The 14000-nt window shown below is 34.4% G+C and overlaps 1 protein-coding gene across 1 annotated transcript in view; it reads left to right on the forward strand.

Annotated features, from left to right (window-relative positions):
• The first annotated feature begins 4634 nt into the window (after positions 1–4634).
• LOC110452087 (myb-like protein A) overlaps positions 4635–14000 on the forward strand; it is an 89087-nt gene continuing 79721 nt past the window's right edge. The window contains exon 1 of the mRNA XM_021500374.1: positions 4635–4983. Within this exon, the coding sequence (XP_021356049.1) occupies positions 4955–4983 (29 nt within the window). The 5' untranslated portion in view covers positions 4635–4954. The remainder of the gene's footprint in view (positions 4984–14000) is intronic.

A 14000-nucleotide genomic window follows, 5' to 3' on the forward strand; every position in this document is an offset into this window, starting at 1 on the left:
CGATCATTAGACCACAATTACGTATTAGCGTTTCATCTGCTTTGCATTTCATAAAAAACGAAATACTGATAAAAATAAAAATTTAAAAAACGAAGAAAAAGACGCATAATCAATTAAACAGATTTTTTAACACTGCCTGATCTGTGTTTTCCATTTTATTTATTTAGTATTTTTGTCCCCGTTAAGTTGACTCATCCCCATCTATCTTAATTTCCCCGGTTGACTCAATCGTCACACAATGTAGGCCTAGTTCCCTAAATCTGACTCAGTACGAAACTATGGCAACCGATCCGTGTTTATGTGAAATGGAGACAAAATGTACATTAGGTTAAAGGTATTACGTACAGATGGACAGGTACAACATCTCACCTGTATTGTCATTTTCACGCGCAAATTGGCCGCGGATTTAAGGTCCACAGGATTTGTAGCTCAGAACCCGGATGTTTTAAGTATTGTTAACTTGGACCTTATCATCGTATACAAGTTAATTGTAAAACTTTAAAATCTCAATGTATAAGAAATGGTACCAAACAACATAGATTTATATATATTTGTCTTTTATTTATGATAAATATTAAGATGTTTAAAATTGTGATGTTTTGTCTTTTTGGAAATATTGGAATAATGTTCATATCGCCTGCTCTGTTAAGCCACGGAATTGTTATCTAAGTCCGTGGTTAAGCTGACATATACAGTTGATACAAATGAGACCTAACTGTGTGGTTTATTACACACTGTACATAACAGGTCGTCCATGAAATCTACACAGTTATGTTGCATCCCATCCTACCTGTGGGGGTTCTAGCACGAAAATAGTCCATAGGTGTGTAATGTGTATATAAATTTTAATCGGTTTTGACAAATTCTGTTACACAATTAAATCAAATAAGTTTCGTAACTAAATCAATGTTCTTCAAAATTCTGGTTTGCTGATGGCAATAATACAAACACAAATAACAATATATACGTTACCAATATTTACTCATCGTTTAGTAACTGTGGATGGTCGTATGATTGCAACTTGAAGTTTTGAAGCGTGTTTGGACTCGTTGTCACTATTTACAAATTGGACAATGAAGATTAGGCTATTTATCTATGATATAATTTCTAGTTGTAAACGACTTTATTTTTATGTTTTTGGTGAGCATTTCGTCAAAATCAGTTAAGTTTGAATGTAATGCTGCATACACGCGGTCCTCGACCAAGTGTTTTGAATTTCCCGCCGTCAATACGCCGCGGCGTGTTGAGAACTCTTTTATAGTTGAGGAAGGAAAATATACGGAAGTTTGTATCACAGTTAGAATCGACACATTTGCTCTGTCAAAATTTGTAACTGGTGGGTTTCATCAAGTATATGGAGGCTATCTACCTGTAGTTTGTCGCTGAATTCCATTTATATATTCTACGAGTGGGACAGGCTAGTTCAATATTTTCACGAAAACTGGATTCTAACTAAGGGTAATTTTGGAGGGGTTGATCTCCTCAAAACTTACAGCAGATATGATTGGTACTCTTGGCTGGCGCAGCCTCTCAGATCGTAGGAAAGATGCACGCCTAAAGATGTTCCATAAACTTTATCAGGGCACGGTGGCCATATCCACTACTGACAGGATGCACCGAGCCAGAAGAATTCCTAGAAATTCCCACCAGGTCCAATACCAACAGCAATACTCGAAAACACTAACCAAACAACAATCGTTTTTTCCTCGTACCATACTAAACTGGAACAAATTACCATCTTACATCGTTAATGCACCCACTTTCAACTCTTTCAAAACATCTCTTTCCAGACACACCTATAAAATTGAAGATGCATAGTAATTATTTACTTCAACAGACTACATGATAATTTACGACATCTCTTCTTTTCCCCCTTTTCCGAACAAGCTTTGTAGGTGGGGGCTGCCCCATCACTGGCTTGCTCGAGGACTCTCCTCAAACTAAATGTTCCTTCTCTTAACTTTAACCACAGACTTAGAAAACTAATCTAATTCCGTGCTTTAACTAAGTGAATAATTATGAATTATTATGTAATATATGTAGTCTGTCATTTGTGCTGCATAAACCCAACTTCGTGACAAAATCTTCAATAGGTGAGGGTGGTCACTATATGGTAAACTAGAACAGTACTGTACAGTACCCATGTTACAAGGGGTTTATTTTTAACAATATGGATGCCTGTAAGCTGATAATACAAGTACATACATGATGGGGTGATTTGTGTTTCTAAATTGATTAAAATGTACATCATCATATTCATCAAGAAACATCCTACAGTGTTTGGCATTGAAACTCAGCAAGTAGAAAGAAATCAACCCAGAACTGGCAAAACTAGGACGGTGTCGGATGAAGTAGATATAGGCAAAATAAGGGCCTGCGTTCATAATCACAAAAAGCAAGTGCATTGTTTGGCTTCAGTTTGACAGCATCAGTGTGAAAACTGAACTTACCACTCCCTAAAACTACTATCAGGTATGGACCTTAAAACTTACTAAGTATAAGGAGGCAGGACCCAAATCAGATCACTCTTTGCAGAATTACTTATAAATCAATAAATGTGTCAACAATTAAGTTATTACAATAAATTATCCTTATAATCCATATTAAACGTTACACATAATTTTTAGTTCAGAGATGATTAACTTTTAAGTTTAAATAGCATCAGAAGACATATATTTCAAATTCAAAATCTATTTTTTTTGTTAACTTTGCTAAAAATTGATGCATGCAAGGACTATGTAAGTTTTTCGGCCTGTAGGAAAAAATTCACAATATTTTTTTTATTTTTTTTTCATTCAGAATCCAAAGATAATCTTACAATGTTGACAGAGAAATGTTTGTAGTGCAAAATATTGCAAAATTCAGGCCGTGATCCGTTTTGGGAACTGACATTGCCAAAAAACGGAAACCCTTATTGGTGACATCGGAGTGTTTTATAAATATTTCACTGAGCCCCGGGTGTTCATTTTGTTGGTAAGAACACCCATCGATATTCTTCTACAACCATTAACTTATATAATTCATCAGCTGAATGTTCAATGAACGAAGAAAATGATGGTTTGGTGATCCATTTTGGGTAAGCTGTCACCTTATACCAGGTACTGCAGTTACATTGATTTATTTCAAAGATATTTTGCTCATAATTTTTACAATTAAGTATTACCATCTGTATGAATTTATTTGTTTCTTTAGATTGAAAATTAATTTGTACAAAATTTTATAGATTTCTTTAATTTCCATTTATTTACTGTAACGCAAGTTTTTGTGTGTATTGTAAACAACTGTTAATTATTTCTCACTAGGATCCCAATTTATTGATTATTCAAAGGATTCTCAAAATATTGAATATATGTGATTGAGTCTGATAATGTTTACAACATTCATGTTCAACTAGCCCTTGGTCAATGTTTGGCTACTACTGATGGTATCATATCAGATTTTGTCCTGGACATCTAAATTATGTGCCTCGGGTGGGAATGACAGGATTAAAACTCCTTATCCACCACAAGAGATAAACAGTGAGCTTCTGCCTGCTGTCATTTTATTGATCATACTGCGGTAGATACCCGGCAGTGTTGATGGGTCCTGTGAAACCTGTGTCTTTGTAAACTATTTTGCAAAACAGTATTTGGTCAAATTGAAAATTGGTAAAAATGTCTTGATAATACAAAGTTGGAATCGTCCTGTTGATCACACTATTGTAAATATGGTTGATGATGTAAAATTGTAAGAAAAAAATATTTCAGATCTTATTTCATACATTATTTAAGACAACTCCTGCATTTTGTTGTTTTTCTTTAATATGAAAAAATATAATTTAATAGTGTTAAAAGTGAAGTTTTTTGTTTATTATCCTTCTAAATACCTATAAATTAGAAAAATTAAGCATACATTTTAGAAAAAATCTTATTACAGGAATAAAACCTTGACGAACCCAAAACCAGATTTTATAAAACTGTGTAGTGTGTATCATTTGTTACTTACTACAATTATCTCATGATCAGTCAATGATGAAGTTAGCATATAATGTCAGCCATCGTTATGATTGTTATATTCAGATGAGGGCAAATCTCAACAGACATAGCCATATATAAATAGACTTGTGCTTTCTAAATTCTAGCATTCCAAAGTTCAAAAAAATGAAAAAATGAAGAAAAAAGCAAGTATTGTATTACTCTGACTTACCGGTAAACATATTCCTTATCAAAAAAAATTGTAAAAATCCAACAAGTTTGTCCGACATTTACCACATCAAATGTCTAAATTCCCTATTGATCCGACAATGAAGAGAAGGGAGATAACTGCTGATGTATTAGTTTTAATTACCTGTGCACAAGGTCTTACCTGGTTGTTTACACCTGTCTGTTTATAGTTAATCAGATAGTACCTGTACAATCTCAAAGGTTGACTGGCCTTTAAAAAGATCATAGACGTTTGTTTTACTGAATAAGAAGTCGGCTTCATCCCCTTTATGTTACACAGACCCCTTTTAGGGATAAAGCTACGGACAGTTGAGTCCATTGTCCAGAGTTTTATATTAGAATTATTATCTAAGTGGCCGCCTGGGGTGAGACACTACAGTGCCCTATTGGTGAGGGATATAACGGTCCCACTGGGTCGTGTACATTCTGCCTGCTAAGTAAAACAACATCAGGTCTCAGTATTTATACCTACAGTGCTGTGTGTATATAGCTTTTAAAAGATCAACAAGGATCTGGTGCTCTCCCGTCATAGACCCATACATTAATGGTTCACACCGTAGCTGACGTTTTATGTTTTCACTCTTTAAGGGTTCAAGTGGATTTTAGCGGGCGGTGTTCACCTGTATGGTTGAGAGCTATTGACGAAGTTAGAGGTGAATTGGATTGTCAGAAATGGATTTAATCGTAGATGTACTACTGATGTGAAGGATTCTCTGTGATCATGTGTGCTCGTCATTGGTGAATTACCGACAATGGACCTCAAGACAAATATACAGAAAAGGTCAGTTGGTTTATTTATTCCATTTTAAGAAATTAGTTTGAAGATTTATGATATGTTCATCATTTTCAGCTGACGTTCCATGACAACTTTAACAGTATAGTACATAGTGACAGTGTATTCTCTAATTTACATTTAAACAGATTTTTACCTGTTATACATCTGTTGAATAATATTTATTTTCACTTGAATCACATGCAGTAAAGCCTTTATCATATTTACAATTTTATAAACAATAAGATTTTCAAAATTAAGTGGTTTTTAATCTTAAGAAATAAATCATTCCAGGATAGGCTCATAAGCTTATTTAAAACGTAGCTGGGTTTGTTTTTTTTAAGTTGTACCAAACTGTACTAGTTTATTTTCAATAGGTAGGTTATTTAGGCTATTAGATTATAAAATCTGTGCACAGTTTTACACTACCAACTGATTAATGAGTAAGATCATATATAATAGACAGGGCAATAAAGGACTGGCCAGATAGATATATAATTTACATTTGAATACTAGATATTATACCGGTGAAGTTTTTTATAAAAGGTATTACCTACGTATGTCACACTTCTGTGCTGATGTAGTTTACAAAGCGACACCATTTACATTATACATATATACCTAGCATACAGCGATGTCAGACATATCATGTTTATCACATTCAGTTATTTCATTAATAAATCAGATTTTCCTCATGCATATCTTTTATCCTGACTTGAGCCCACCGTTCACGAAGGTGAAGGACTAGTGTTTGCGAGGGCTGGTTTACGGCCCTTTGTACCCGGTTGTAATTGTCCATGATATGAAGCCCTTGAGATCCTCAATGGCAATAATTGGAGAATTGTTGTGTAGGCTTGGTGGTCAATTGTTTGACCGTGGTCATCCTGTGGTCAATAGGGCAGAATCTGGATGATGACCACTTACTCCAGCATTTTATTGGATACAAATGTTTAACAATACAATTCAACCAATTGTATTGGCATTAACTTAACAAACACTGGCCTATTTACAAAACTCTTTTAAATCTCATTTATCTATAGTAAAAATTAAGATAGAGAGTACTATCAACCCAGAATGTGCTATCACCATTAACAATATTATGAAATATTTGTTTAAGTTTAGTTGTTGTCAGCAGACATATTCGATTTTGTGATATGGTATATGCTATTGATTTATAGTGTTCTTAATTCTAATGTTTGAATTAAGGGAAAAAACCTAGCAGCCCCCCTCACCTCTCCTTTGCAAGTACCTTGAATACTGATGTGCATGTCTCAAAAAGATTTCATGTTCTAGAAATCCCCAGTAGACTTTGACATTTAACTCTTCACCCCTAAGACGCATTTGAACTCTTCCAATTCAAAGGTTGGAATAGTTCATTATGAAATATCAGGGGTGAATTGAGTTAACAAGGTACCTGGTTGTAGAAAGAGTGTTGTAGGTAGACCTTTCAACAATTTCTATATTTTTTACTGAAATGTTGATACATGCACATACAAATAGAAAAGGGATTGAAAAGAAAAGTCCACCTGATATGTCTTTTTTTAACACGGTAATAGTAGAATAATATTGAGGCAGGTGATTTTACTTGGTGAACATGGCAATTCCTATTTAATAGCCATATGAGATTTTAATATAGAAGATACAGTATTAAGCATGTTTTAAATAAACTGCCTTGGTATTTATGAAATCTGGTCAAATATTGGTCATATAAGTACAAGATATATATACAGCATATCATTACATATTTATTTGACAGACTAGGTAAGATTTTGCTGATATGATGTTTTTAATTTTTCATATTTATTTTTTTTACAAAATATTACTGTGTGTGAAGGATACCAGGCAGTAAATTGAGTTCACATATGAAACGATACCTGTACAGGTTGTAAATCCTTGATTACATTATTGATTACAGGTGCACCAGTACATACGTACAGGTAACAAGTTACACACCTGTATGCATGGAGAATATCACGGAACCTTTTTCATTAGTTCTTGAGCTTTGTTTTGACCTTAACATACCTGATTTTGGCTGGAATTCAAAACTCCAATCATAATTGATTTTCTCTGAGTATTTCTGAGGAGATGTACTATTATAGGCAAAGCTATGTCGAGCTTCTTTTTAGAACTCAGATACATACAATATTTCAAATTGAATTTTCATCAAGATCTCAGAAGAAATAGAAGTACTTTTGAATAATTCCTGAGGATAATCATTTTGAACCTCAATACATGCTTATTTAGTTTTTCAGTGTTAATAAGTATAAAAATGTCTCTGATTCAATTTTCACCCAAATGTCTCATTAAGCTCACAATGCTTGACACAATAGAGGTTCAACACCCATATTTTTAAAGCCTTGTCAGCTTAATAAAAAAAATCAAATTTTAGTTTTCTCAGAAATGAAGGAAAATTTTAAAAATATTTTTGTGTCTCTTATATTGAGATGATTATTTTAAATCTATATACATGTAGTTTTTAGTATTGAAATTCAACATTATTGAAAATAATTATACAAGATTGTCTAATTCAAAAGATTTGTGTTGATTTGTCAATTAAGATTTTCATACTATGATCATCAGGACCCAGTTATTTGTGCCTTAAATCAATAGTAAACTACTGTACATGGATGATGTAATACGATAGAATGCTGGATTTATGTTCCAGCAAATTAGAGGCGTTATAATAACCCCTCATACCGTCCTCATGCCTCTGGAAGTCAAGGGTTGATAAAGGATAGGATATGGATGGTGTTAGGAATTGCTTCAAAATTCATGATCAGTAAGCGCTATTTCTCAAATGATCATTGACTGATAGAAAATGGAAGGGAAATAGATAGAAAAGCATTCCCCAAAATGAGTACCATGTGGTGAATACCTTTTAAATGCTGTAGGCAGAAATGTTGATTGAATGCAGGTTATGGTAAAAGTTACCGAAGAATGAGTAAAACTGTCTGTTTGATGAGTTTGTAGGATAGCTCTGGATAAATCATAAAAAATTTCATGATTCAAAATGTATAGTCAAATCATTGAAAATCACGACCTGTTAGTCATTGTCAAAGGTAAAATGACTGATCATCAATTAACTCATTCACCCCCTGAAGACACATTTTTGAACTCCTCCAATTCAAAGGTTGGAATAGTTTATTATGAAATCTCAGGGGTGAATGAGTTAAGTCAGTTAAGGTAAAGAGTACCACTGCTTTAGTAAAAATCACACAGAAGAGCTCCACTCAGGGTTATTTTTTACTAGGAGTGTTCTCCCCTTTGTATAGAAGATGAATTGATACGAGGTATATTTAAGGTATACCTAAAATGTACCTCCTATTAAACCACATTTTAGGTATGCCTAAGGTATACCTAAAATGTACCTCCTATCAAACCACATTTTAGGTATGCCTAAGGTATACCTAAAATATACCTCGTATCAAACCACATTTTAGGTATGCCTAAGGTATACCTAAAATATACCTCGTATCGAGGCACATTTTAGGCATACCTCAAATGTGCCTTTTTTCTCTCATGGGATAACTGAAAGAAGTTTTTCCTGGCTTAGAGTGACTTCCCCTGTCATGTTTTCCAAAATCTTTGTTGCCCAGGAATTGTAGACTCATTGTGATGCGGTTCTTTCAGAATTCCTATTTGGAAACAAGTTAAGTGAAGGCTTTGTAATGTAAAGGTATGGAATTGTTTCCATTTTTATTTCTGTTTTCAAATATTGACATTTCGAGCTTCTACAATTCTGTAAAATGCACGGCAACATGTGATTTTTATGTAATATTTGTCTTACAAAGGTCGTAAACGAATACTTTACAATAGTGACCATGTTAATGATATAGTTTAAGTTGTTGGTACCGACTTTACCTTAATTGGAACAACATCAGATATGAAAGTAGTTGTATTATAGCTCACTCTTCCGTCATATACTTCACATTTTTAATTAATAGTTGATAATTAATAGAGTCAAAATTGTTAATAATAGCACAAATGAAGGCATGGAGAATATATTACTTTATTTCAACTCATCCGCCATTTTAAAATCAACACAGAGTTTGTACTGTTGTCCGGTCAACAATTGATGAGAATGGGCCTTAGGGGTTGCAGTGGCCATGTGGTTAAGGCTTCTGACATTCTGCTACCACTATAGCCCTCCACCACTGGGTCGCGGGTTCGAGACCTACGTGGGGCAGTCGCCAGGTAACTGGCCGTTGCTCAGTGTTTTTTCTCTGGTAACTCCGGCTTTCCTCCACCATCAAAACCTGTCACGTCCTTAAATGACCAAAGCTGTTAATATGACGTGAAACACAAACAAACCAAATGAATGAGGACGAGATAATTTACCTGTTCATAGCTTATAGAAATATTACGTATGTAAAACAGTCCATATATCACACAACTGTATGGTATATAATTATATAGATATTCATATTTATCGCAGTCAATGACAAGTCGAAATATTGAATTAACAGGATTGTATGGAAATGCAATGAATGAATATAATTATGCGAGCATTCATGGCCATTTTATGACAGGATATATCAGAAATTAATTACTGAATTTATTGGTCTGAATGATAATCTTCAATACTTGCATGCAGCTGTTTTGTTACGGAGAAAATGGTGGTGACATTTCAGAGACCTTTCAATATTTGACCACTTAATTTTGATCTATCAGTGACATAATTACAAAAAATGAGGCCTCCACTTATCTATATGTACAATTATGATGGTAATGTGAAGGACTAATATAAATTAAACGTTCTAATGTCTAATTATAAAACCCCTCATACCATCCAATTAATCACTTAAATGTTGGCTTGATCAATGTTTCCATTCTCAATTGCATGTGGAGTCATTCACAAAATCAATATATGGACATTTAAATAAGGTATTGTTTATTGAATGCAAATTCAAATAGAATTCAAGTCACCAGGAATAAATTTTAAATCTCAATACTCCAGCTTCTTGAACATTCCTTTGCTATGAATTTAAGAAGTTCAAGCGATCAATATGGGAACAATCTCAGCTAAGATGAATTGGAAAAAGAAAGCCAAGACTGGAATTATGGAAATCTTATTCATTAAAAGTAAGCCCTTGAAGAAGGCCAGGGTGCTGAAATATTGGGACTTAGAGTGACATTTGTTCTATGAAAAAGCTCTCAAAAATTAAGGAATTTAAATTACTTTTATTTTACACTTTAGATATATTGCGCTAAATTATGACTGCGCCAGTTTGAGTTGCTGCATATCGTTTTTTTACATATTTTTTGGGATAGTGTCAATTCATTGCTGATCTGTTTAAATTAGATAAAACACTATTTGAATGAGCTTGAATAAATATTTTTATAGTACTTGATTATGTTTCAACAAATTTTATATAGAAAAAAACTGTTAAAATGATGTACATGTATACATAATACCTGTTAATTTTTAATTTCTACATTGTGAACTATTCCACTTCCTTCAAACTGAGCTTAGAAGTCCAGAGGTCATTGTTATGTGTGAGTAACTGATAACGGTGAATTAAGGGACACACTGGTGTAAATTGGTGTAAATTAGGGGACAAAGGGTTCTGACAGTACTGGTGTAAATTAGGGGACAAAGGGTTCTGACAGTATGTGTGGGGAGATCCCTGACTATAATCCTTAAAGGTGGTGGTTCTCACCTTTGTCCTTTGATTCGGGTTGAGTACCTGACAAGGGGGAATATAAATACATTCTTTGACAATAAAACCAACACTCCAGGTGGAAACATAAGCATCAAAGGTGAAAGCACCCTCAGTCCTCGGCTCTCACCTGACAGTCATTGAGTTCTGGCCCAGATCCTCCTTACCTCTTAGATTTTGTTATGCCTTATTCCATCTATTAAAAGTAGTACTGCTGTTCCTAATTACCCACAGTACACCTCACTGACAGTCATACAGACTGAACTCTAATCACTTAAACCCTCATCTGTCTTCCATTTCACCCTTCTTTTCTTCCCCCTGTTTCTGTCACCGTTTACCTCGATCTCTCAGCCATTCATTCACCTTCATGCCCTCCCATTTTATTCACATTCCTTGCCGCTCTAATTCTTGGTCACCTAAACTTTATTGTACCCCAGAAGGATGCAGATTTTTTATCTTCCAATTCAGTTTGAGCTGCCCCTTTCAACCTCTCACTTTCATCATTAGACCTTCTCTACATCACTTAAGGATCCCTGTACCGCTTTTGAAAACTGAACTCAAAATTTTAAACTTTTTTACCTATTACATAACAAAAAACTTGTAAAAATCGTTTCTGAAAAAAACATACCCTGTGAAACTTTGCGGAAAAAAATGTTAAAAATGAAAATAAGATATCAACAATATAGTGTTCCAAGTAAAACATGAAATGGGGGCCAGACCAGGGTTTGAACTCCAGGCCTCCAACCACAATACAGTCGCTCTACCAGGCTGAGCTAGCTACCAGATCAGAAAATAGTTCACTGGCCAAGCCCCGACAACTAGTACTGTTATATCCAAAAAAAGAGGGGAGATTACTGAATGAATCAATGAAAAACAATAGTGGAAATCTCTAGTGATTCGCCTGCACTGTGTTGGACAGGGACCTTTAGATATTGTTTCTCTCCCATCATCTAATGTCTAGATTCTCACCCTTGTCTCTGTTCAAACCTAGCTATATTATTCCCTTATCATCACCCACAACTTTTATCCATCTGCATTTTCCTCTCAGCCTTAAACCCTTGACTGTACCACCTTCATCCCAAATTACTTTTCCCGCCTGTAAATTCTAGCCCTTTTCCTTTTTATTTCGTCCTTTGCTCTTCATTCTCGCCACGCATCGCCCTATCTCCTCGTCTATTACTTTATCAGAGGAGGTCAATAAAAGAAGCATAATACACTGACAAGTGTGAAAACGTGTCCCTGGTAAAGAGGGTACCTCCACCAAATGTGTTTATTCGCCAGTAAATCTGACATTTTTAATAGTTAAGGATTGGAGATCAACAAGTTTGCCAAAATTCTTTAAGGTCATAAATTTGTGTGTCACCTTCGCGGTCAGTCGTACAGGTGAGTACAATGGATGGACCTCTGCCCCCTCCGGCCGATAATGACCACTTGAGTACCTAGTTACCTGTGAATTACAATGCAAGTCCAGAGTTGTGTATGTAATTTAATTTTAACTTAAATTTTTCTGTTCCGTAAGGGACAGCCATTTATCTACTACCAATTCAACCTGAAGTTTTATTACCTGCTATAAACCTTGTGTGGGTTGGTCGGTCCTTTTCACCTATGTGACTAAGGTAAAACTTTTATAAAGGATTATCATATAGGAGTCGTTTACTGATAGACGGAGATTTTTGGTTATTGACACAAACTGCCAACCTGTTTAATAATTATTGGGTTTCAAAATGTCAAGATCAGGTTTGAAAGTATTAATCAAGAAAGGTAGAAATTATAGGCTCATATGGCCAAATATTAATAACCTTATCCTGGCTTCGTTTACACTTCGATCTCTTTAGTAGCGGAACTGGACTGGGATGATCATTGGCGAACAGGTAGCTTGATTGGTAGAGCATCCTACTAGATTTTTGAGGGTCCTGGATTTGAACTCCAGTCTGGCTATGCCTCTTACTTTGTTTTGATGACAGGCTCTACAAAACGAAAATGTCCATGTTTCAAACTAAGCATTATTAAAAGAGTGTAAATCTAACATTAAAACTGAGGTATATTTAAACTGTTTGAAGCAATTTGATAGTTTAATGAACTACTGAATAGTGTTGCTATATTTATAAACTTGTCATCAGCTGTTTTCCTTTGGGAGTGAACTGTCAATGTTATATATAGTGTAAAGGACAGAACATGAACCGATATATTGGACACGTTGAAGTAGTCAAGTGACTACAACTACAAAATCCAATGAATTCGTTGTTCGATGCACACGACATTCTGTAATTACAGCAGATAAAGAACTCTATCTGTGATTAAATTGGCTTGATTTATTTTGAAATTCAGATTGTTTTTATCAACAATCGTGGTCCTGTAGATTTGTGTGAGTAGGAGATTGATACCGTGTGACTTGGACCAGATATTGTTTCTGTAAACAAATAAGAATCCCCATTAAATGTTTAAAAAACTTGCATTTAAACAAAGCTTCCTTTGATAGAGACCTGGACCATTTGTTAAAAGCCTTGTTAGGTTAATAATTTAGAAACTATGTTGTTCAAAACAGAAGTTTGTTTAGTATATCTCTAAATTTACAAATATTTTTGTGTTGTCTTCAGCTGATAACTTTGAATTTGAGATAATACATTTACAAAGTTCAGGTTTCAAATTAGACATCAATTGATTAAAATAAAGGCTTCATTAAGATGACCAGACATTAATTATGACTTTTGGATCACCATTGTTCAAATTAAGCCTTGTTAGCTTAACTCATTCACCCCTGAAGACACATTTGACCTCTTCTAATTCAACAAGGTTGGAAGAGTTCATTATGAAATTTCAGAGGTGAATGAGTTAAAAAAAGATAAAGTTTATTTTTGAAGTGAAAATAAAAAAAAATCCTGAATAAATAACAATATTTTTCCAATACTTTCATCACCAAAATTTGGAATTCTGTAAATGTAAGCTAATTATTCTTTGAGCAGCAGAGCTCGGTTAAACAATGTCAGACATGGTCTTCATAATGTACCTGGTATTTATTTTCTGTTGAGCAGAGACGATGACTAAAGAAAATCAATCTATGTAATTGAGTCAGTACAAGTGTCTCTACATCAGTAAGCTACACTATACAGCCCAGGCTATCCACTGATGTATCTTTGTAGTCGTATACAAGATTACTTCAAGTGGTGCATTTCATAGAGGTTTGTTTACTTTCTTCTGGATTAATGATTTCCTGAGTATAGTAAGGAAATGTCATAAATGAAAATCTATGCAAAGAATGAATGCTGAAAAGAATGTTTATTTTATACAAGTTTACTATATATCGAGGACATACAGAACAAGCTGGTCTTGAAATACTTCTTTTTTAAGGCAGCCCTTTAAAAAGGA

This window comes from Mizuhopecten yessoensis, unplaced genomic scaffold (genome assembly GCF_002113885.1).
Source record: "Mizuhopecten yessoensis strain PY_sf001 unplaced genomic scaffold, ASM211388v2 scaffold6383, whole genome shotgun sequence".
NCBI lineage: Eukaryota > Metazoa > Mollusca > Bivalvia > Pectinida > Pectinidae > Mizuhopecten > Mizuhopecten yessoensis.